The 26,697-nt window shown below is 40.3% G+C and overlaps 1 protein-coding gene across 1 annotated transcript; it reads left to right on the forward strand.

Annotated features, from left to right (window-relative positions):
• The first annotated feature begins 1,459 nt into the window (after nucleotides 1–1,459).
• On the forward strand, nucleotides 1,460–24,846 carry LOC108975287 (dynein beta chain, ciliary). Its single transcript, XM_018943662.1, has 25 exons — nucleotides 1,460–1,858; nucleotides 2,701–2,874; nucleotides 2,946–3,205; nucleotides 3,624–3,963; nucleotides 4,031–4,293; nucleotides 4,353–4,923; nucleotides 5,216–5,328; nucleotides 5,381–5,672; nucleotides 5,831–5,984; nucleotides 6,070–6,524; nucleotides 6,590–6,962; nucleotides 7,256–7,530; nucleotides 7,597–7,773; nucleotides 7,840–8,049; nucleotides 8,109–8,273; nucleotides 8,337–10,436; nucleotides 10,495–10,827; nucleotides 11,912–13,584; nucleotides 13,638–13,857; nucleotides 14,725–16,763; nucleotides 16,830–16,968; nucleotides 17,020–17,186; nucleotides 17,319–20,081; nucleotides 20,154–20,348; nucleotides 24,561–24,846. Exons 1-25 carry the CDS (start codon nucleotides 1,724–1,726, stop codon nucleotides 24,658–24,660), a joined length of 13,686 nt encoding a protein of 4,561 aa, XP_018799207.1. The 5' UTR covers nucleotides 1,460–1,723; the 3' UTR covers nucleotides 24,661–24,846.
• The last annotated feature ends 1,851 nt before the right edge of the window (nucleotides 24,847–26,697 follow it).

Consider the following 26,697-nt stretch of genomic DNA (forward strand, 5'->3'; position numbering starts at 1 on the left):
ACAAATGGTTTGTGATTGTGAGTTCTGACCGATTGACCGATGCCRATACCCATGATAATATTACAATATTTGTTAAGATTAACCGACCAGAGTCTGGCTCTGAGTTCTTTGAGTAAAATATAATCAAAATTTGTCAGAAAGGTAACTTCTCGGAACAATGATAAGACATGTATGTTACAAAGTCTTCAGCCTAGTCTAGRTCAGAGAATGACCTTGCGATGTTTCCAAATAATTAGTCTTTACAAAAGCAATTGAAAAAACTACGAGGCTATTCCAAACAAGACTTGCTGTATCTTCTACCAAGACTTATTCTTCTCTAAATACGAGAATATCACATTTTGACATGGTTTCATATTTACCCACTCTCGCACCATTTCGTCGTCTCACTTTTCTCGAGTAAACAGCAGACAGACAAGAAAACTTCACTTTGTTCCTGGATTGCTGCTTAAAATTYCAAGTTTGGCTTGGATACCAAATTCTTGGAACAATATTTTGTCTGATAACGTAACCAACAAATGTTATGACACAAAGCATCCACCGATATAATGTGGACGGGTCAGACTAAAAATATTTACAACGGTCTTAAAATTAGTTTAGATAGTTTWTATATAATGTAATGTTATATATAATATTAATAGATTACATAATTGTCTTACAACAAATTTTTTCAACAGCAAAATATGGCATTTAAACTTCTGTGATTTCGATTTCAAATTGTTTCGTAGATAATACTTGGAATAAAACGAAATTTAAGATGATTAATACTTTTAGATGACARTATGAGAATATTTAGCTCCAAAAAAGTAGTCCAAACTAAAATAACGTTAATTGTTATGGTAGTGATCCAATTTTTAATCTCTTTCCACTAATTTATCTCGGCTATTAACGAGTGAATGTCGAAGACGAATGACTCTCTTATTCAAAGATTTCTTATGGCTCAAAGCTCTTTATGACAAATACTTAAAATATATTTAATAAAACCAAAGCTTCTCATTTTCCCCTTTGAATTTTTGGCCATTCAATAAAATGTTTATAACCAAAATAATCAATTTCGTTGATCCGTATACTTTCGACTCCAACAAAAAGCATTTAAAATCGACCCTTTCAAGCTCCAAAACAAACGACCGATGACTTTAAGAAACGTCTAGAAAAAGTAAGCATAGAGAAGCGACAGGTAAATATTTATTTCTCAAATTGTCAATATTATTGTTTACAAACGATGTTAATAAACAAAATTTTCAAAAACAAACACTACAAGGTCAATGAGCTCTGGAAAAAAGTAAATATTATTGTTTTCACAAAAAGTGTGAACTCAAAAATATTCAAACTGTACGAACTCAAGTTTTTCCGTCAACGTACAAATTGGAGTCGMCCGTTTTGAAGAAATAGAAAAAATGTCAAACCTTTTTGACGAATAATTTTCAAACCGAAAAATTTTTCTAACTGAACGGAAGCAAATTTACTCCGTGAAAATATCAAAAACCTACAAGAACTAACACAAAATAATAGCAAAGACTAAATATTATACATCTATAAAAAAGAGTAAATAACTTATTACTTCTTATTCAATAACTATAAAACAAGGAGATAACCCAAAGGAACAAAAGCAGTATCCAGTTTATTTGCGGTTCTTGCGCAAAAAGTGTAAAGGAAAGGCATTAAACTACACGCACGTACCAATAAAGTAAAAATCAGCTAGTGTAGGACCTTCCCGTCCATCGCCATGGCGGCACCCGAAGAAAAGGAAAAGAAGGAGAAAGTCGACGATCGCTTTGACTATTTCAATAATTATGTCATGAAAACATTACGTTTGAAAAATGAGCGCTGGGTAAAACTAATGGGCATGCCCGAGTCGAAAGTAAGTGCTTGTATGTATTTATATAAATTGATTTTTTTTTTTACCTTAGAAATGTTGGATTTGGAAATAATTTCTWAGATTTCTTAAATTTTCAATACGTTTTTAGTAATAAAAAGCAAAGGTTTGAAAAATATAAATATATAAATAACAGTTTTGGGTTGGTCGGCCTACTATGAACATTTATTTTCGTAGAATGTAAAGTGATCAGTTTATATTTGTAATTTATTTGCGACATTGTCGACTTCACAACAATTTCGCTACATTATTTTAGATTAGCATCTAACACTTCGAACAGTGAGTGAMTTGCTAAGTCTGTATGAGCCTTTGAGAAGGATATGCTTTTCTTTCTGAAATTTATGAATAAGTCAAACAATACAAACTGTTCCATGAAACATGAGCTTTAAAATTACTTAAGTTGGATGACTCCTATGTCGAASAGAGATGATAAGGCCATCAACGAATACCAAGCACTTGAATAGGCCTCGTCTCTTGGGACAATTTTAAAGAGATGCGAGGTTATAATTTAAGAGAGACTAGATCAATGCGCTTTTATAATACTGAAAACCATACGAGTATGAAAACTATCGTTGTATAAAGAAAATTCATTTTAGTGACGCCTGAAGAAGATTCAGCTGGTATTTAAATTTTTAAAATGATAAGAGATTCCAAACCGTAAGCTTTTCGTCCGATAGAAGCGTTTTGAAGCTAGTTCTAATACATTATTTTGGTGTTAACACCCGGATCAAGCTATTATCAACGTTTTACTTTACAAGATCAAAGGACATTACTTTTTATTCCAAAATATATTACTCACATTTCTCTTCTAACGTACTTTCAACTAGGAAGTAATTCAAGTATTCCTCAACGACTCCAGCCAACCGCGTTTGGTATTCTACCTGAATAACGCTTCCATTTTGGTACCCGCATTTGACTTCCCCGCAAAAGCGCGCAGTAAAATTGTCTACTTCATGCGACGCGAAATTCCTTCCGATCTGTCGTTACAGGATATGGACAGCGTAAGTAGTTGCCATATCATTTGGTTCTTTATTTAACATTTCAATTATTTTTTACCAACAAAATATCGCAGAAACTAATGATTGGCGATATCCTGCCAAATGTGCTGGAAAATCTCTCGGTGCTCTGCGATGATGTTATCTTCCCTGTGGTCAATAATCCAGTAAATCAGGATGGTTGGACATCGGTGATAGTTAATGATATGAAAACCGAATCACAGGATTTACGCAATGGCATTGCACAAATGAAGGGCATCGTTATAAATCGAACAATACTACCGTTACCCATTTGTATTGACGAAGTGATGGATTGCGCGCCACAAATTGCTATCGGGTGAGTGTTGAAAAGATTTGTCCCTAACTTTTGGACTGATTTGCAAAGTTACGAAAAATGTAAATTCACGGTTGGTCAGTATACCATAGGTTCATTCTGAACAATCTTAATCCAGGATATAACTGGATGCAAAGAAACTGATTCATCTGTCAATGAGTTGGGCTCTGCAATTGCACTTTTTGAAAGAGAGAGTACGAAAGTGTAAATCTATCTAGACCAAATCTTTTATTTCGGAAACTGCAGAATTCACGTCAAGTCTTCTTTATATTAACTGTGTTCTTTATATAAATTTCTTCGGTAAAGTGTGACTTGATTCGTAGTTCTTAATCGCCTGCTTCTAGATATTGATCAAAGTCCGTTTTACTCCATTTTAATCATCACCTACCTTTTATTAACAAATCTCTTTCCATTAACCCAGCAACTTAAACAACTTCAACAACCTGCTCAAGCATTCATTGGAATTCATGGTGGTGAAATGGCTCGATTCAGTAGAAGATTTGGTTTTGGTAAAGGCACGTGAACGCATCTATGCCAAGGAAACACATCCGAAACCGGATCTGCTCTTCAGCTTTTGGGAGTCTCGCTTAGAGAACTTGGAGAATTTAGCTGATCAATTAGGTGATAAGCGCATAAAAACTATCGGTTTTGTGCTCGAGAAAATAAATTCCGTTTTCGAGTCCACGTATCGTAAGATTGTGGAGCTGGTGTTGCAATCTTTAGCCGAAGCACGCGATATAACCAAGTACTTAACACCACTGGTAAAAACTCAACAAGAATTGCGCACTTAGACTTGAATGTAAACTATTGTATAAAATCTTTCTATAGCGCAAAGTTATCGACTCTTTCGAAGTGAATCGAATGGATGAAAACCGCGCACAATTGCGTCCGGTACTCCTCACCATCGGGCTGGTGTGGGGACATTCAAAATACTTTCACACTCTGGAAAATATGGTGTTGCTCTTCGAACTGTGGCACAATTCGCTGATCGAGAATGTCATCTTAACCATAGAACCCGAGAGCTGTTTCGGTGATGTCGACGAAGCCTACAAACGCATAATATTGAATATTGATCACGTGGCGTACTACAAGTAAGTGACAGAGTGCGTACAATCGACTAAGCAATAATTTTAACCAATTCATCATGCAGAAAAACATATGATCATTGTCGCTCGAGTTTGAAGAAATTTAAGATTGGCACACAATTCAACTCGCAAGACTGGACATGGCATCCGAAAATGATTTTCGATCGCTTAGATCGTTTTGTCGACCGTCTGTATGTGATGAAGAAAATTTTCGATACCGGACGTGATTTTCTAAAGCTAGAAAAGATCACAGTTGGCGGTCTGAAGGGTCGCCAGATATCAGCGGCACTAAACAAAATTCTCGAGGAATTCAATAACAAGTATCGTGATTGGACAAATGGCGTGACATACAATGTGCTCGATCCCGACGAGTCAGTTGAACAATTTCAAAATGATGTCGAGAAATTTCATGATTTCGCCGAAAAATTGGAGCGACGCATTGCATTCCAATTCGAATTGGCGCTACTGGACTCACATGATCTGATGCTTTGCGGCAGCTTGTTGTTACGTCCGATTATCAAAGAACAATTGGATCCACATATGCATATACTGGTGGACGATTTGGCCGAAGAGATACATGCAGTGAAAAAGGATTTCAACGTTTTCGAGGACATTTACAGGAAATCGGGTGTTAAGGCGAGTCAACGATAAAAAAAATTGAGAATTTAATGATCGAACATCTTAAAGAAATTGATTTTTTTATAATGACAAAGTGATTAGTCTGGCAACAATAATACTGTTATTAAATTCACTCAGAAATCTTTATGGCACTGTAGTTGTAGCGCGACTTGACTAAATTAACTGATTAAGCCCAAATGTAGGCAACATTTCACTTCCTTTTGAAACAAAATTTAAATTTTTTTCTTATTTTCCACATTAAGTTTTATATTATTATGATTTTCTAACTTCTGTTGTGCATTTGGTTTAGGCTCTTCCCACTGATGATTGCTTTCCCAAAGTATCTGGTGCTATCTCGTGGCTACACAAATTGCGCCATCGCATCACTTGGATCAAGTCAGACTATGAACTCTACGAATATCCGTAATGAGCATAATTTGATGCATTTATTATTACTAAATTTTTTACGCCTTAGACTCTTTGACAATGAATATGGCGTACAAACACTGGAGATCTACCATCAAATGCTAAATGAAATCGACACTCTAAAACAGGCGATACTTGAGGAATGGTATACCATGGTGCGTGATCAGATAGCATTTGGCATGCAACAGACCCTACTGAAGAAGGACGATAAGGGTGTGCTCTCGGTTAATTTCACACAAGAATTAATGGATGCTTTGAAGGATATTAAAGTATTGCGTATCATGGAGTGCGAAGTTCCGGATGAACTGATGGAATTCTACGAAAGAAGTGAAGAATTCTGGGTAAATACATATTATACTTTAAGTATGATTACTTTTAGCAGTGACAAGCTTTCTTCAGAAACCTTAACTTTTCTGATAAACCCTGAACCCTCCTTTGGTCTAAAGTAATTATCACATAAAAGTCACAACTAAAAGTTCACTTTATTGTTTTCACACAGCAAGCGCGTCTCAAGCTTATGCGCATCGCCGAATGGTATAACGACGTTAACTCGCGATCGCAGCCGAGCGAAATGAACTTAATAAGAGCGGAATTGAGTGCAATTGAGCGTTATATGGAGCCATTGATTAGCGATATTATCTGGATGTCTTTCGGTATGTAGAATTTCGAATGATTAACTGACTTATTATCGCCCATTCACTGTCTCTATTTTTCTCTATCTCTCTCTCCAAATTGCAGATCAGCGTTTTATAAACAAAGTATTTGGTAAAATTAGCCATTTGCAGAAACGCATCGAGAAATGTCAAGCCAATTTAGATGCGATTAAACAAAGTATTAATGCTTGGGGCAAAATACCATTATTCCAACGCAAAGACCTCAATCCAAAAGCACTACTGGGCGTCGAGCCCCGTGCCGATATTATTGCCAAACGTGTCAAACAAGCAAGTAATACCAAAGAACTCATCGATAAGTTGATGTACGAGAATGCAAAGCTCTTCTTTGATATACCGCAAAGGTATGTAATTGAGGAGAGCAGCGAGGCGCTCGAAGAGGAAGATGATGAAGAACGTCCCACACCAAATACAGCGGCTGTTAGCACTGCAGCTACTGTTGCTGAGAAAGCTGTACCAGAAGCCAAGCGCTTCACACAACAGACGAACGATGGCATAGAAGAGGCATCTTCGGAGGGAGAGGTTCATAAATATATCCTTTATAATCCACAATATTTGAAACTGTCATACCATTAATATTTTCGCAGATCATTAGGCCGCAGCATCGTTATGATCTGCTGCAGACACTAACCGAGACAGAGCGTGAACAATTCCGTGAATATGAGAAATATGTGGATACCCAAATCGCCTCAGAACTTTTGGATGCTGTCATTACAAGTATTACCTACCTACGTATGGAAATCGACAATCGTTACGAAAATGATGCACCGATTTTCGAAATTCTCATGGAGTTGCAAGAGCCACTGGTTGTTTACTTTTTAAATTTGGATCCCAGTTCACCTTATGGCTTTACAATGCATATAGATAATTTGATTGATGATATGTATAATATGATGAGCATGTTGCCACGTGTGGCACAGGATCCACCACAGGAAGGCGAAGAACCCGAAAACTTCATGGGTATGTTGGGTTATTTTTCATAGATATTCTGAAAATTTTCTATCGACGTCACAAACCATAAACATCAAGGATACTTACCACACGCTATGTATATTAGTAAAGCCTCCCACCAAAATTAGCTGCAGAACACAGCAAGCTTTTTAAAATACTATTTACTTATGTTAGTAAGAGGAATCTGAAACCGCCTAAACCTTTATACTTTGATAACTGGCTAGTTCGGTTATTTTCTTTATCTTTTGACATTTATTCTGCTCCCTAGATCTCACCAATATTTCTTTAAACTTAACCAACAGATGAATTAAAAGATAAGCCAGAACTCCAGAAGCAACGTAATGAAATCATGAGTAGAGTTAAATTCGCTTTACAGCAGATACGATCACACTCCAAGCTCTATATGGATTATTCGTATTTGTGGCTCTCAGACAAACAACAATATCTTTCCGAAGTTAAGAAGTATGGTCGACCCTTGACGGTGGCCGAGCGTGAAGCGGAACTCGAAGGTGAAGGCGAGTCAGGTTTGAAGCCGATAAAAGATGATTATCCACCGCTAAGTATTTACAAAGAACAGGTAAGAATGTCAAAAATTAGTTAATATTATATGATGACTCTGAAAAGTAATCTTTACATCTTACAGTTAGACAAATTCATTGCTTTGCAAAATGAGATTTCTCAGTGGGAGTCTTTCATTGATTTCAATGTCTGGMTGCGTTTAAATAAGAAAGGATTCAAAAATGCAGTGCTTAATCAGGTTTCTAAGTGGATAAGCCTCTTCAAACAAGATCTCATCGATCGGGTTATGAACTCGCTGCAGGTGACAAGGATTCAATTTCAAAATTAAATCTTATAATATATGTATATTTTTTGGTATTGAAAACAGGAACTGGAAGATTTCGTAGAGGAAGCAAATGAAGCATTGAAAATCGAACTCAATAAAGACGACTTTGAAGGTTTGCTGAAGATCCTTTCTGTGCTCAATACGATCAATGAAAAACAGTACACATACGACTATATGTTCGATCCATTGCGCGAGGTTGTGGATCTGCTAAAACAGTACAATTACGACTTTAAGGATAACGTCTTGGCTCAAGTAGGTTAATGCGGCTGAGTAAGCCTCAAGCGCTCCATTTTAACGTTCTCTCCTTGCAGCTAAACGAGCTACCCGATAAATGGATGAAAGTGAAGAAGAATGCTGCGGCGGTCAAGCAAACAATTGCGCCCATACAGTCTTACCAAGTCGATCTTATTGAAAAACGAATAATTTTATGCGACACAATGGCGAATCAATACCGTAAGCGGTTTCTACGCAAAAAAGTAAGTAATCTAAGTTTTGGTATTAAAGTAGAAACTTTAAGTTTTCTCTTCTACTATCAACAGTTCTTCCACGTGCCCTGCAGTAATCCATATGAGCTTATCGATGAAGCAGACTTGGAGATAAGCGCACTGGAGGAGCGTCAAAAGTCGCTCTCTGAATCTGCTGTGCTATTCGAATTACAAGGTCCAGATCCCAGTAAGATTGAACGGTGTCGCAAGGACTTACAGCTGTTGAAGGTGATGTGGGACTTTGCAATTACAATACAAACCACAATCGACGAATGGAAAAAGACACCTTGGAAGAAAATTGACATTGAGTCGATGGATCAGGAATGCAAGAAATTCGGCAAAGAGTTGCGTGGTTTGGGCAAAGAAATGCGCTCTTGGGATCCTTACATACACACTGAGAACCAGTTAAAGAATCTGATGACTTCATTGCGTGCGGTAACGGAACTGCAAAATCCAGCAATACGCGATCGCCACTGGGTTGAGTTGATGACAACTACTGGTGTTAAATTCAGCATGGATGACTCGACAACACTCAAAGACTTGATAGATCTTAATTTGCACGAATATGAAGAAGAAGTTAAGGGCATTGTAGACAAGTCAGTTAAAGAGCAAGCCATGGAGAAAGTACTTAAAGATTTGGCGAATACTTGGGCCAATATGGAGTTCCAGAATGATATACACGAGCGCACTGGACTGAAGTTACTTAAAGCTTCAGAGGAAATGATCGAAACACTGGAGGAGAACCAAGTCCAGCTGCAAAATATGGCATCGTCAAAGTATGTCGGTTACTTTCAGCAGGAAGTCGCATCGTGGCAGCAAAAGCTATCGAATGCGGATCAAATCATCGGTTCGTGGTTTGAAGTGCAACGCAAGTGGCAATATCTTGAGAGTATATTCATCGGCTCGGAGGATATTCGATCACAATTGCCTGAAGATTCCAAGCGTTTCGATTACATTGATCGCGAATTCAAACAATTACTAAATCAAATGAATGCTGATCGCAATGTGGTGCGCTCAACAAACAGACCCAACAGCAAACTCTACGACACACTCGAAGGACTGCTCAAACAACTGACAATGTGCGAGAAAGCACTCAACGACTACCTGGAGACCAAACGCTTGGCATATCCACGCTTTTACTTTGTCTCCTCCGCCGATTTACTAGACATACTCTCCAATGGTAATAATCCTAAAATGGTGTGCCGTCATTTGACGAAGCTCTACGATTCTATGGGTCGTCTGAATCTCATTGCGGGCACAAAGCTAGCTGTCGGCATGATTGCGAAGGAACATGAAGAGTTTGTACCGTTCTTAGACAATTGCGATTGTAGCGGCAAAGTCGAAGTGTGGCTCAATCGTGTTACGGACCGAATGCGTGATACGTTACGTGATCACTTTCGGCGCGCTGTCATTGCATACGAGGAGAARCCGCGACACATTTGGATCTTCGAATGGCCCGCACAACCCGCTTTGGTAACCACGCAAATCTGGTGGACAACCGAAACGAACGACGCCTTCGCTAAGGTGCAACAACGCTATGAGAATGCCATAAAAGACTACAACAAAAAGCAAGTGGCGCAATTGAATAATTTGATTAATATTCTACTCACCGATCTCACACCAGCCGATCGTCAAAAGATCATGACCGTCTGCACGATCGATGTGCATAGTCGTGATGTTGTGGCGAAAATTATTTCCGCCAAAGTAGAGCTGGCCACGGCATTTCAATGGCAAAGCCAGTTGCGTCATCGCTGGGACTTGAAGTTCGACGATTGTTTTGCCAATATCTGCGATGCACAATTCAAATACGACTACGAATATCTCGGCAATACACCGCGRCTGGTGATCACACCGTTAACCGATCGTTGTTACATAACCTTAACACAATCACTGCATTTGGTAATGGGTGGCGCACCGGCAGGTCCAGCTGGTACAGGCAAAACCGAAACCACTAAGGATTTGGGCCGCGCACTTGGCATGATGGTCTATGTGTTCAATTGTTCCGAGCAGATGGATTATAAATCTTGCGGTAATATACATAAAGGACTGGCGCAGACGGGCGCTTGGGGTTGCTTCGACGAATTTAATCGTATATCAGTTGAGGTGCTGTCCGTGGTGGCGGTGCAGGTCAAGTGCATACAGGATGCCATCAAAGTAAGACTCAAGTCTTTAAAGCAAACAGACGATAATTTATCCTTAATTTATTTGCCAGGCCAAGAAGGTGATGTTTAACTTTCTGGGTGAAATCATATCTCTGCGCCCAACTGTGGGCATGTTTATCACTATGAATCCCGGCTACGCTGGCCGTGCCGAATTACCCGAGAATCTGAAAGCTCTCTATCGACCCTGCGCCATGGTTGTGCCAGACTTTGCGCTCATCAGCGAAATCATGATGGTCGCGGAAGGCTTTCAGGAAGCACGTCCGCTAGCGCAAAAATTCATTACACTCTACACGCTMTGCAAGGAGCTCTTATCTAAGCAGGATCACTACGATTGGGGTTTGCGCGCCATAAAGTCAGTGCTAGTAGTAGCCGGTTCACTACGTGTAAGTTGCTGTACAGTTATAAGTATATATATATATATTTAATTATCAGCACTCACAGCCGAAACTGAAATGACGAAGTGATGTCCTTAGCTCAGCAATTTGCCCAATACTTGGTGACAAACTTAATCGCCTTTCGCATACGGTACAGCGGCTCACATCCGCTCTTTCTTGGCTTCCGCAGGCTTATAGCTTTGCCAAAAGCTTTACATACATTTTCAACTCGCAGTTAAACTTTTCCTGTCTCACAGTTGTGTCACAGAGTTTTGGAGTTCCCGTAGCGCCATTAGCAGCACGAGTTCATTTAAGACTCGGCAGTTTTCGCCTTCGCCATCATCGTCATCATATCATGTTTTAGTTTATTGAGTGTACAATTGTTTTCGCCACTGTCGAGTGTCCTTGATTATGTCAACACCTTCATTTTGCTTGGCACTTTGCTACCAACGTCACGTCCATGCCGATTGCATGCCTCAGCTCGCAGTGCCAACTAATACCATTAACCAGTTACCAAAGTTTCCGTTGCACAATCTCGGATGCAGCACGAATATATGCGCATACTTCCGAATGTATGGCTCCAATGTCGAAGTGCAGCACATTTTAATTAAAACTTTCGYGTGCACGGTAATGCGAAATCCACATTCGCTAAATTAGTCCATGGCGACATAAACGATGTTCGACTCGAAGCCAGTGTCATTAAGAGATACCGCTAATTTAGTTACGCATTTTATGTGCCGAAGGATAAATATGTGGCATTGAACTTTTAACAACGAAGCTATTGCTAAGTAACAGCTGATTGACCGGACTCGACCCACCTAATAACTGAATTGTGGTCGGATGGAGGATTTTATGATCGGATTGACTCTGTACATCGTTAAAACCTCGTGAAAATTGTTTTTACTTATTCTAAAACTGTGTCACTTTTAACTATTAAATCTGGAATATAAATTTGCCCTTGTTGAGATAGCTTTTGTAGCGTCCGTAACCCCTAGCCCGCAGTACCGTTGCACCTCTGCCAGAGATTATATCGGCACTCGTCCGATAATATCATCCACCGTCACTAATATTACATATCTACATCCGTTTTCAGCGCGATGATCGCTACCGACCTGAGGAYCAGGTGCTTATGCGTGCACTGCGTGACTTTAATATACCGAAAATCGTCACCGACGATGTGCCGGTTTTCATGGGACTTATTGGAGATCTATTCCCTAACTTAGATGTGCCACGAAAACGTTCATTGGAATTCGAAGCTGTGATCAAACGATCAGCTGTTGATCTGAAACTGCAACCTGAAGATGGTTTCATCTTGAAAATTGTGCAGCTGGAAGAACTTTTTGCTGTCAGACATTCAGTATTCATAATTGGTTTCGCCGGCACTGGTAAATCGGAAGTTTGGAAGACATTAAACAAAACATATCAAAATCAGAAACGCAAACCACACTACAATGATCTCAAYCCCAAAGCTGTCACGAATGATGAACTGTTCGGTATTGTCAATCCAGCGACGCGTGAGTGGAAGGACGGACTCTTCTCCATAATAATGCGCGATCAAGCCAATTTAGGTGGCACTGGACCGAAATGGATTGTTCTGGATGGTGATATTGATCCCATGTGGATTGAGAGCCTCAATACGGTCATGGATGACAACAAAGTGCTGACACTGGCGAGTAATGAAAGAATTGCTCTAACAAAAGAGATGCGTTTACTATTCGAAATTGCTAATCTGAAAACGGCGACGCCCGCTACCGTGTCGCGCGCTGGTATACTTTACATCAACCCGCAAGATTTGGGCTGGAGTCCATTCATACAATCGTGGCTAAATACACGTGGCAATCAAACCGAAGTGGCCACGCTCAATGTGCTCTTTGACAAGTACGTGCCTCCCATGTTGGATGTATTTAATAAGCGTTTGAAGCGCATCACGCCCATCTCTAATATCGCCATGTTGCAAATGACTTGCTTCCTGCTCGACTGTATGTTAACGCCACAGAATGTGCCCAACGACTGTCCAAAGGATTGGTACGAAATTTATTTTGTATTCAGCATAATATGGGGTTTCGGCTCGACGCTCTTCCAAGATCAAATCATTGACTGGCGTAACGAGTTCCACAAATGGTTCATCAATGAATTTAAGGCTGTTAAATTTCCACCAGGCAACAATGTGTTCGCCTACTATGTGGATCATGAAACAAAGAATTTCCTACCGTGGACCAAATTGGTGCCATCGTTCGAACTGGATCCGGATGTGCCACTACAGTCCAACCTGGTYCACACTTCGGAGACGACGCGTTTACGTTATTTTATGGACGTGCTTGTCGCTGATAATCATCCGGTAATGCTGATCGGCGCTGCGGGCTCTGGAAAAACTATAATAATGGGTTCGAAACTAAATGCTCTACCCACCGAAAAGTATGCCATACAAAATGTGCCCTTCAATTTCTATACGACCTCGGAGATGTTGCAACGCGTGCTGGAGAAACCGTTGGAGAAGAAGGCCGGTCGCAATTATGGGCCACAAGGCAATAAGAATATGTTGTACTTTGTGGACGATATGAATATGCCGGAGGTAGACAAATACGGCACGGTGCAACCGCACACACTAATACGGCAATTTATGGACTACCATCACTGGTATGATAGGGTGAAGATGACATTGCGTGACATACATAATTGTCAATTCGTCTCCTGCATGAACCCTTCTGCCGGTTCGTTCACCATCAATCCACGTTTGCAGCGACACTTCTGCTCTTTCGCCGTCAAGTAGGTGTCTTATTTACCGTTTTGTTTTATCTTATTAAGATTTCTTTCTTCAGTGCCCCCGCTGCCGATGCGCTCTTCCATATTCTTTACTCCATACTGTCCCAGCATTTGGCCACACCACACCTTAAATTCGACAAAGCCGTAATAAACTTGGGTGAACCGCTCGTACATACAGCCATCGCATTGCATCAGAAGGTCGCTAGCACATTCCTGCCTACGGCCATTAAGTTCCACTACAATTTCAATTTACGTGACATCGCCAACATTTTTACGGTAAGTCTCTTCATATTAATATTACCGGCATAAAGAGTTCGGTTACATTGAGATACATTGATATAATGAAAATTTATTGAATCTTTGGAGATTTATAGAGTCAACTTATTGGTATATGACAACTGTGCACAATCCCTTGTAGAAAATACTCCTTTCCTTCCAATTCAGAAAATTAATCAAAATCATTGCCCTGTTTAATAATCAGCATTCGTTAGATCTAGTTCCGGTGAGACCAAAAAGACTTGAGCAGATCCCACGACTATCAGTTCTACCTTTTCGGAAAAAATTTGTATTCGACAGAAGACCGCCTACTAGAAAGTATCCCCATAAAATATTTAGAGGAAACAAGAATATACTCGAATAAATATTTATTTGATAAATATTTGTCTTCGATAAAAACCCGTCAAATTGAGGTTAATATTCCCCAAAATCATTGGGGAATGTTTTTTACCGGAATGAAATTCCTTTGCAGCTTTGAAGTGATTTCTCGGTCTCAGTCGAAGGATAGATACCCAATTAGATTCCGCGGTATATACATTCCTGTTTGCCTTCCTAATAAAAAATTACACAAAGATCTTCGAATAAATTGTTGTCAAACTCAAATTTAAAATATGCCTTTCATCTTTATAGCCCCTTTATATTGGATTTCGCTTTGAAGGCTAAAGTTATTCAGAGGGATACTTATCGGAAACATTATAAAACTAATTTCCACCTTCAATAGTACTAGCTCTTAGAAAATTTTTTGGAAACCTCATTCCTCATACATATTTCGAGAAATGTCTCGTACTGCCAGTTGCTAAGCTTTCTTATTACCTCTTTTTTATACTCAGTTTTTTTATTATTAAAAACTATATTATTTTCCTACAGGGTGTTCTGTATGCTAATTTTGAAACATGCCCCAATCCCAACATGCTCCTCCGACTATGGGTGCACGAATGCAATCGAGTTTATGGAGACAAGCTCGTTGATCGCACGGACATGGCCAACTACCGCAAACTAATCGGTGACATGGTGCGCAAAGGCATCGAGACTTTCAGTGAGGATATTGTTTTTCGCCGACCACATATCTATTGTCACTTTGCAAAAGGACTTTCCGATATCAAATACATGCCCATATCTGACTGGGATAGACTACATCGGCTGTTATCGGAGGCACAAGAACGCTATAACGACTTTGTGGGTGCATTGAATTTGGTGCTATTCGAGGATGCCATGGCGCACGTCTGTCGTATCAGTCGTATTTTGGAATCATCACGTGGCTATGCGCTACTCATTGGTGTTGGCGGTTCGGGCAAACARTCCTTAACGCGTCTCGCATGCTTTATCTCATCGTTGGACGTWTTCCAAATACAACTCACAAAAGATTACAGTAATAATGATTTGAAGGCGAACTTGTCGACATTATACATGAAGGCAGGCGTCAAATCTACACCCTGTTGTTTCTTAATGACCGATTCGGAGGTGGCTAGGGAACAATTTTTRGTACTTGTCAATGACATGCTTGCTTCCGGCGATATACACGAACTCTTCCCAGACGACGAAGTCGAAAATATAATCAATGCCATGCGTAATGAAGTCAAGCAATTGGGTATTATGGACACACGRGAAAATTGCTGGAAATATTTCATTGACAAGGTGCGCAGTCTCCTAAAGGTAGTGCTGTGTTTCTCGCCCGTTGGTGCCACGTTACGTGTTCGCGCACGCAAATTTCCAGCGCTTGTGAACTGCACCACCATCGATTGGTTCCACGAATGGCCACAAGAGGCACTCGAATCGGTCTCAGCACGTTTCCTCAATGAAATCGATGTGCTGCCCAAATATTTGTCCAACCCGGTATCGAAGTTTATGGCCTACGTGCACAAGACTGTCAACGATATTTCGGCAGTTTATTTGGCCAACGATAAACGCTACAACTACACCACACCGAAATCTTTCCTCGAACTAATCAATTTATATGCAAAACTGCTGCAGGAGAAAGTGAAGGCCAACCAAGATCGGCGTGTTCGTTTGGAAAATGGTCTGATCAAATTAGCAAGCTGCTCGAAGGAAGTCGATGCTCTGCAAGATGTGCTCAAAGTTCAAGAAGTAGAGCTAAAAGCGAAAAACGAAGAAGCCGATCACCTGATTAAAGTGGTCGGTGCTGAGAATGAGAAGGTGTCCAAGGAGCGCGCTTTTGCCACCAAAGAAGAGAAAAATGTGCGTCAAATCGAGGAGGATGTCACGGCYAAAGCCAAACTGTGTGAGGAGGATTTCCGTAAGGCACAACCAGCCCTAATAGCCGCACAAGAAGCGCTTAATACACTCAACAAAAACAATCTAACGGAATTGAAGTCCTTCGGTTCCCCRCCTGAAGCGGTGGTAAGCGTGTGCGCGGCCGTTTTGGTGCTATTCGCTTCCAAAGGAAAGATACCAAAAGATCGCAGCTGGAAGGCTTGTCGTCAAATAATGGGCAATGTAGATAAATTCCTTAGCGATTTGGTGAATTATGACAAGAAGCATATACATCCGGATATTATCAAGGCACTACAGCCCTACATTAACGATTCAGAGTTTAATCCCGAAAAAATTCTATCAAAATCATCAGCAGCTGCTGGCCTCTGTTCGTGGGTGATAAATATAAATCGCTTCTACGATGTATATTTGATCGTAGAGCCAAAAGAGCGCGCACTCGTCGAAGCTGAGCAAGAGCTGAAGGATGCGCGTGACAAGCTACAAGCGCTAAACGATCGTCTACTCGAACTGGAGGAGCAGTTGAATGTGCTGCAGATGGAGTATGATGAGGCCTTAGCCAAGAAGCAAAAGTGTCAAGATGAGGCTGACAAGACAGCTTTCACTATTGACTTGGCTAATCGTTTGATTGGCGGTTTGGCATCGGAAAAAATACGCTGGACCGAGTCGGTGAAGAGGTAAAACTATTCTACCCTTAAAATTTTTTTWATTTTTTTACACGTTCTTTAATTCACTTCTTAAAGCTTAAAAGAAGGACAAATTACACTACCAGGCGATATGCTGCTGATCTCATGCTTCATTTCGTACGTCGGCTGCTTTACGCGCCCTTATCGGATCGAGCTACAGCAGAAAATGTGGCGACCCGCTTTTAAGAATAGCAATGTGAGTGGAATTTGTAATAGTTCTGTAGCTAAGTTAAATCTTTCTTCTTAGCCTAAAATTCCTGCTACCGAAGATAGTGATCCGTTCGAAATGATTTGCGACGATGCACAAATCGCCGAGTGGAATAACCAAGGCTTGCCGAGCGATCGTATGTCGGCAGAAAATGCAGCGATTTTGGTGCACTCTGATCGCTATCCCCTCATGATAGATCCACAACTGTAAGTTTGAGTTCTTTTCATAATAATTACATCAATTTACTAGTACATAGATATTTAGATTGTGAGAAAAGATATTACAATCTCTAGAATAATTCTAAATTCCGACTTTTTTGCACTTGTATATCCCTGCAGACAAGGCATTAAATGGGTGAAACAAAAGTACCAAAACAATTTAATGGTCGTAAGGCTTACTATGAAGGGCTATTTAGACATGGTTGAGAAAGCTGTATCCAATGGCAATGTTTTGCTGCTCGAGAATATTGGCGAGAATGTGGATGCTGTACTCAATCCATTGTTGGGGCGCATGCTCATAAAGAAAGGCACATGCCTCAAAATGGGCGACCGAGAAATCGACTTTAATCCTAAATTTCGTCTCATTTTACACACCAAATTAGCCAATCCACATTATAAACCGGAAATGCAAGCGCAAACCACWTTGATCAACTTCACAGTTACACGTGATGGTCTCGAAGATCAGCTACTGGCTGAGGTGGTGAAAGTTGAACGTCCCGATTTAGAGGTTATGCGCACGCGGTTGACGCAACAGCAAAATCACTTCAAAATCACGTTAAAATTCCTGGAAGATGACTTATTGCAACGCTTATCTTCAGCGGGTGAAAATGTTTTGGAGGATGTCACGCTTGTGATGAACTTGGAGAAGACCAAAAAGACCGCCGACGAAATCGAAGTAAAGGTGGCTGAGGCAAAAATTACGGCGGTGCAGATTGACACCGCACGTGAAGCTTATCGACCGGCTTCGGAACGTGCTTCAATCATTTACTTCATACTCAACGATCTTTTCAAAATCAATCCGATTTATCAATTTTCGCTCAAAGCCTTTACCGTTGTCTTTTCAAACGCCATGCAACGCGCCGTGCCCGCTGAAAAAYTGAAAGATCGCGTAGAGAACCTCATCGACTCCATAACGTACTGTAGTTTTTTGTACACATCACGTGGTCTCTTCGAGTCTGACAAACTTCTCTTTCTAACACAAATGTGTCTGCAGATACTTATTAGCGCAGGTGAAGTCGAACATTCAGAATTGGACTTCCTCTTGCGCTATCCCTACATGCCGAATCAGACATCGCAACTGTCCTTCCTCACCAATGTCGGTTGGGGTGGCATACGCGCTCTAAGTAATCTGCCAGCGTTTAGAAATCTAGACAAGGATATTGAGGGCTCACACAAACGTTGGAAGAAATTCGTTGACTCAGAGTGTCCAGAGCGAGAAAAGTTTCCGGGCGAGTGGAAGACGAAATCAGCTATACAGCGTCTGTGCATAATGCGTTGTATACGACCGGATCGCATGTCTTATGCAATGCAAGTATTCATAGAAGAGAAACTGGGCAGCAAGTATATAGATTCGAGATCTATGGAGTTTGCAAAAACCTTCGAAGAGACCAGTCCCGAAACGCATGTATTCTTTGTACTTTCACCCGGTGTTGATCCGCTTAAGGATGTCGAGAAGTTGGGMAAAGTTATGGGCTATCATGGTGATAATGAGAACTTCCATAGCGTTTCGCTAGGTCAAGGACAAGAAATTGTCGCCGAAAGCTCAATAGATACTGCGTCGCGTAAAGGTCACTGGGTTATATTGCAAAACATACATTTGGTCGCACGTTGGCTACCTACATTAGAGAAGAAAATGGAAGCATCGCTTATAGATGTCAATCCAAATTACCGGCTTTTCCTAAGCGCTGAACCAGCGGCTGATCCCGCTTTCCATATATTGCCACAGGGTATTCTCGAATCAGCCATTAAGATCACAAACGAACCACCGACCGGCATGCAGGCTAATGTGCACAAAGCGCTGGACAATTTCAATGAAGAAACACTCGAAATGTGCTCAAAGGAAACCGAGTTCAAGGCGGTACTATTTGCGCTCTGCTATTTCCATGCGGTAGTAGCTGAGCGACGCAAATTTGGACCGCAAGGCTGGAATCGGGTTTACCCCTTTAATGTGGGCGATTTAACAATTTCAGTTTATGTGCTCTACAACTATCTTGAGGCGAATACGCGTGTACCTTGGGAGGATTTACGCTATCTATTTGGCGAAATCATGTATGGYGGTCATATAACAGACGACTGGGATCGACGCCTCTGTCGCACYTACTTGCAGGAGTTCATGCAGCCGGAACTAATCGACGGCGATCTGGAGTTTTGTCCTGGCTTCCCCGCGCCCGGTATACTAAAATATCAGGGCTATCATGACTACATCGATGATGTTTTACCACCCGAAAGCCCCACCTTATACGGTCTACATTTGAATTCGGAAATCGGTTTCCTAACCACAGTTTCAGAGCGACTTTTCCGCATTGTTTTCGAATTGCAACCACGTGTTGCTGGTGCTGAATCGGGTGGCGGCGAGGCTCAGTCACAAGAAGATGTAGTCAAAGCCATGATTGAAGATCTACTTGACAAGATACCGTCACCTTTCAATATACCCGAACTAATGGCACGTGTTGAAGATCGCAATCCATACATTATAGTCGCCTTTCAGGAATGTGAGCGCATGAATATTTTAATGAATGAATTGAAGCGCTCGCTACATGAACTCGAGTTGGGCTTGAAGGGTGAATTAACGATTTCGTCCATTATGGAGGGGCTCATGCAATCACTATTTATGGATCAGGTTCCCGAATCGTGGACAAAACTCGCATATCCTAGCCTCTTAGGTCTACAATCGTGGTTTGCTGATTTGCAAATGCGTTTGCACGAGCTAGAAGGTTGGGTAGCTGATTTTCGTATGCCATCGTCCATTTGGCTGGGTGGTTTCTTCAATCCGCAGAGCTTGCTAACCGCCATTATGCAACAGACGGCACGTAAAAACGCATGGGCTTTGGATCGTATGTGTCTCAATTGTGATGTGACCAAGAAGACTAAGGAGGAAATTAAGTATGTTTAAAGTCATGTTGTGCACCTTTGGCTTTGGGGAGTCTAAATGATATTAAAATTACGAAATTTCAGCGCACCACCTAAGGAGGGCTCCTATGTTAACGGTTTGTTTATGGAAGGCGCACGCTGGGACATGAAAATGGGTACCATTGCTGATGCCTTTCTGAAGGAGCTTTTTCCAGCCATGCCTGTGATATTCATTAAAGCGGTCTTACTCGATAAACAAGATACGAAAAACGTCTATGAATGCCCTGTCTACAAGATACGGTGAGTTTGGATTCACGCTTGAATKTTATCTTTCATTTTTCTGAGGAAGATATTTGCCTAAAACGTTTGCTATAACGACATTAAATAACGTTTTTCTAACTTCACAATGCACCGAATTGTASGCAACGGATATCATATTGAAAAAACGTAGCCTACATTTGGGTGCAATGATAATTAAAGTGGCGCTTCTGTATTTCCTTAATGTTATCGGAGTTCAATTTTAACTTTAGCCCACTTTATGCTCTCAGCATAGTTTATCTACAAAGAGAATGCTGATTAATTAGTGCAGAAGCAGATCTACTTGATTGCACAATTATACATTGGTAATTGTTATTTTGGTGGAGATTCCCAAATATTTCCGGGTCATCCGGATGGATGAGCTTCCTAATTGTGTGTAACGTATGTAGTTTGCGGTTAAATATCTTTTGCACAAATACTCGCCTGGAATGCATGCAAATACTGCACTGTGGGTCATTCTCACATGAAATAGTTTGCACATATTATGAAATACAGATTTAGAGTGCAGCCGTCGAAGTGGACGAGTCACCTACCTAGAATTACAGTTTCTTGAAGGAATATCGACGAAAGGTGTGACTTGGTTAGGAAGAAGTAATGAAGAAATTCTGAATTTTTTTGAAATTTTTGGCTATCCATTAAACTATGGTTGTGCTGTTTACCTTTGACTTTCACAATCCTGTCTTAACTTTTTAGTTAAATTAATTAGCTTTTCATTATCTATAACAACCGCTTAAACATCTATGATTAAAAATACATCCATTCCCCCCTCTAATCTAAAATTGTATAAATTGAATTTAAAAATTTTCAACAAATTTTTGTTGCAATCACACCACAGTGCTTTGATACAAAACACTCGAATGCAAAGCTAGACCCACCCAACCAGTCACAGGAAACTAATATGCCTTTGCATGCCTTTCTAACCGCCATATGTCATCTCAAATGGTTAAGCACACGCCCACACACGAATATGAGCTTGTATGTAAGTACGTTTGTTGTCTTGCCTGCACGCTTTTTCCGGAAAATTTTTACTTTTGTGCCCATTGCAATCGACCGCTCTGCGTCACACACTGTCTCCTCTGCCATCTCACTTACCGCATTTGCCACTAATTCCTTGTGACTTTTCATTGCCCACGCTCATTGGTTTGGCACGTTTTTGCATTTCAATTTAGCAGAGTGCCAGCAGGCTTCAGTCGATCCCTTGTCTCTCACCTAATTCTTATCTATGCGTTGGATGGACTATGTTGTTGCCGAATATGAAATGAAGGAACGCTGACCATCGGCCGAAAGTATGCGGTTATTTTACGGTTGACGCGGAACGCGCACAGCATGCCTTCCGTATAGCCGCCGCGGATGTTGGCACACATATTTGAGAAGGATTAAGAACATGTTAGCTTCATTGTCATCAGAATATTTCACTTCCGAGTAGTATTAGACGTCAGTTTACGGTCASTTAGACTTAAAATAACCGGCAGTTACAAGTAGGGATAACTAAAAGATTATTGATGCTTAGTTCTCACTCATGTCAGATATATTGATCCATTTCGTGGTTCCCTACTTGTTTTTAAAGAAAATACAAAAACATCAAATTTAAAAATTGAAATTTTGGTCTTATTGGTCGATCATGATTACTAAGATTCAACAGGACTGTGTTCACACCARAAGAAGCTGCGTGACCAATTGAACCTTGATGTAGAAAGCTTTTTCTGTACCTGTGAGTTGCATAGCGCTTAAGGGGTTCTAGATTTCAGGATCCATACTCTCTTGTTAAAAGCAATCGAGTGATTACTCACTGTTCTTTCATTTGACAAAGTATCTTCGTATCCGTATACTCGAGCAACCGAATGTACATAAGTACATTTATGTAAGTATGAATTGAGCCAACTAAACGATTTTACGTCTGTATGTGCTTTAAAGCGCCGCAGAGTCTATGCTATGCCAGTGTTTACTTTTCGCTTTTCCTACACAGCTGCTGTTTCTGGACTGCTTTCAGTTCTCCTTCTTGTTGTTTTCGACGCTTTTATTTATTTRTTTTTCTTTTTGTGCTTTTGCTGTCGCCGACATTTCACGTCGATGATTTGTGCGTCCTGATGAAACTCATCATCGAACGTCGTCAACACGAACACTCTCCTTTTTTACGCTACACGAAAGACATAAACACGAACATGAAGAARAGCAATCACGCATAATGTGTCCAGTGAATGGCGAATCACCAACACAATGAAAATTCCACTCTTCCGCTGAAGCGTGTATAATTGCGTACAACTCGAACCGCCTCTTCTCTTCTTGGCGACGGCAACATGAACATCAACAGTTGTCCGGCACTTTGCGCACGCTTCCGGAAATGGTTGGCCAAATTTCATACTTGTACACCAAATATATTTCATAATCGATTTGACAGCTTTTTTTAACCACTTTACTTATTTGGGTTTTGATGTGATTTCATATTTTATATTTCAGTTCTGATACAATCATACTTAAGGATGTGCACACATAATATTTTTATGCATTAGACTATTTTGCTTGAGTCTTGCTTACCACTGTCGAAACAATTTCGGGTATTATTTTGATGAAATTGCCTGAAATTGCTTCAGGCTACGCTGGAAAATTATTACTCCTATTAATTTAGCAAAAAGTAGAAGGAMGAACTCAGTATTAAGGGGGTAGAAGAAATCTAGTCTAGAAATCAAATTTTGGGCAGCTTTTTGAATTTTATTTAAAAAAAAAACCAAAAAATATTTTTAGTATCCATTTTTTACAGGTGTACAAAAATGGAGGCATTGATCCTGACTCCCTTGGTGGTCTGGAAAAAAAATCAAAATAAATTCTCAATCAGTAAGGATGCTGTTATAGGCCCTACCTCAGGGAACACGAAATATTTTTTTTTTTTTTTGAAAAATGGCGATGCCTGAAAATAAAAATAATTTTTTACTTTTTTTTCTTTTAAAATTCCTGAATTTTTTTTAAAGTTTAAAAACAAAAATTTTGACACGTTGCTGGTAGCAACGATAAAGGATTATATAAAGAAGGTTAACATAAAGTTTCAAGTAAATCGGTTGTATAGAACTTGAGATAATGCCGGTACCATGTGGAAAAAAATAGTTTCGAGAAAAACGCGTTTAAAAAAGTGAGTCAAATTTCAGGCAGTCTAAGTCATTTATTAGTGCGCTAGGTACTGCGTCACTAAAGTAACTGTAGCTCCTAAAATAATTTTAATTTTTTAAAATCCTTTGCTGGAAATTCTAGCGTGGAATACCCCCTTAAACTTGTAATCGTTAGAAACTGTACTGTAAAGACGATGAACTCACTATCCTAACGGGATTTAGGTTGAGAACAAGCAAGCGTTCCCCTGTCATCGTACACTCAAGCCCTGGATCTATGGGCCTCGCACGAGCTCAGCAAGCGTTGGTCAATAAACAGCATTTGTAAGGTTCCGAAAGCCTTCTGGACGAGCGTGGAATGCAGAGATATATAGAACTACTAGCTTTTAGCACGCTTCACGGTAGATGTCCTAACTTGACATTGTCCCATTGTCACTCACCGGTGAGCGTAAAGATTTTGGAGGACGCAACTTTTTGCAGGAAGGAAGATGAGATGGAAACATATTTCTCCTTCACTGTACAGCTTTAGCCAGCCTAAGGTTGAAGCTAGTGAGTTGTCATAAACTCCATGGAATTTTCTAGAGTACATAGATATTAGCCAGCTCAATAAATTTATTTTTGGCTCTAGGCGCTTTATAGATTTACTACGATTATTTTGATCCGTACATAAGAGTTCTAGGCATCATAACGTACTTCGTGGTCTCACGAATATCAGTCTACTAACCTAACCTTACATAAAATTGGAAAGAGGAAGTTAGTAGTAGCAAGGAAAAATGAAAGATGAAAGACCAAAAAAATGATTGAGCGAACTAATATCTGTTCGAAACATTAATACCCCGCTTTTTTTTATAAAAATCTTACATTTCAAAAACAGTTTTTGTTTAGTTTGTTATAATAACCGCAAATATCTTTCCAAGATATACATTTAAAATCAGAAGCAGTTTTCTTAAACTACTACTTTATTTTGGTTTCTTCCTGAGGTACTCACAAATTCTTAACCTCAAACAGCCAGTCGAAATTCATTACAAATAACTTTTAAAGTCACGTTTTCTTCACTGTTTTTACTTTACTTTATTGTGTTTTTTTTTTTTTTTAGCATGCGCGGGCCCACTTTCGTTTGGACTTTCAACTTGAAGACGAGAGAAAAGGCTGCCAAATGGACGTTGGCCGGTGTTTGCTTGCTCCTGCAAATCTAAAATGTGTTTACACAAAAGTACAAAAGCCAGCACAAAAGCATAACAACTTTAATGGCATTGGAAGTGGGTGCTTTTTCCACTGGATCAGCGAGTGCGCTACTACTCACGATGTCCTTTTGACTCAACTAAGACATTTATTTGTATTTCATATTCGTTTTATTATTATACAGACATTATGGAATGCCATACTTGCGGCTCCATTTGTAACCTTTTGAATATATACATATATACATACTGTATATTTGTGACATATTTTACAAAATTTTCGATTTATTAAATTTCAGTATTGAATTCTAATTTTAAAGCAAATTTATTGAACCAATCGTTACAATTCCTTAAAAACTTTCAAAATAGKCTCCTTCTGGTGCATGCTGCCTGTCTCATCGGTCYTTTCAGGCAAGGAAACAAAWARGTCCAGGGGGCCCACATCTGGGCTGGAAGCCTTTCACAGAAAGGAAGAGGAAGGTGAAKKTKTTAATGGCTGCACTGTGACTGGCGGTCAGCGAGTGTCGAACTAATGCGATTAGAATATTCGGTCGCGGACTTTGAAAACCCCACGYCTCTAAAAAAGCATTAACTCTTTTAGATACAGAAAATTTTCATCGACAGAATCTTACAAAAATAGGTTTATGATGTATAATTTGAAATATGGATACAGTAAGAACTCAACAATTTCTGGTAAAATCTTGTACTATCCAAGCACAGGAAAAACGGAAGTCGCTAAAAACGATTTACAACAAAATTCACGTCAGGACTGACAGGGTAAGTATATGCCAGAGCGCCAAGATCATTTGCAAGAGACCCCTCGGAAAACGCTTGTTGTTGTTGTTGTTGTTGTTGTTGTTGTTGTTGTTGTTGTAGCGGCAGAATTCTGCCGAGTTCACAGTCCTTGGCCGGATAAAAATCCGGGTCCGTTCCGGTTACGTAGACCCGACTGTCGTGGTTGTAGACCCGACTGTCGTCTTGTTTCTTACTCACACGGTCTCGAAAAGACTAACGGACGGTTGTTAGCCTTTTGACAGGTCACAACCTAATGAAATTTTTGAAAAGGTATACTAACAGGTTAAACAGGTTTTTAACAGGTTAAAACATCAATGTCAGGACGCTGCCCCACCGGCATCAATAATCGTTTAAATTGTATTGTCTAACTTCTTTTATTTTTTATTATTGTTTTTATTTAGTCTTTTTTTTTTTTATAAATATTGCTCGTACATATTATACACATACTAATAATGGACTACTCGTTATTATTCACCTTGCCACGCAAACGCGCTGCGATCAAGAGTTGCCAATGCGGCACAAGGATTTTGACAGCGCTCCATTCRTGGCATCGTCAAGGCGTCACATGCCACTGACAGCGGTGACTGACACCCGTTGATTCACTCGGCGACCGCTTGACATACATGCAACTGTAGTGGTAGTAGTTGATAGCACTAGTATGTGGCAGCAGAAGTGAACGTCCAGTTAACAATGCCCAACCGCAAATTACAACATTTGTGGTGAGCGCCCGCTGGCGCGCGACCTACAGCGAATTATACGGTTAGTTACCGGTGAAGGGAGAGAAAAGTTAAAAAGAAAATGAGCAACGAACAAATGGAAAACAAAAAGTATGTGAGAAAAGAGCTATGAGCCCATACTSAGTGAATATCAAACTGCAGCAATTACTGAGACTGTAGCCGTTGGTGACTGGGATGCTACGCTCGTAWGCTACCCATGCCATGCCCGCACACAATTCACSGGGCAGTAGTGCCGAATAGTGCRCGCCACCACCAACCCCTCCGGCGACACTGCCGCTACGTCTACACAAGTGCATAATTTATATGCATGCAACACATTTATAACTGACGCGGCATTGCATTTGCGGCGCCGCTGCCCTGCGCATCGCATCGCCAGTCGAGTTCATTTGGCACACAGCTGGCGTYGGCATTTATTGTTGCTGTTTGCCATTGAAGTTTATGGTACGCTTACGGGCAAAGTGYCCGCGCTTATGTAKAGATGTGTGTGTGCGCGTGTGTGTTTACATTTATGTTTGTGCCA

This window comes from Bactrocera latifrons, unplaced genomic scaffold, assembly GCF_001853355.1.
Source record: "Bactrocera latifrons isolate USDA-ARS-PBARC rearing strain unplaced genomic scaffold, ASM185335v1 scaffold_63, whole genome shotgun sequence".
NCBI classification, from domain to species: domain Eukaryota; kingdom Metazoa; phylum Arthropoda; class Insecta; order Diptera; family Tephritidae; genus Bactrocera; species Bactrocera latifrons.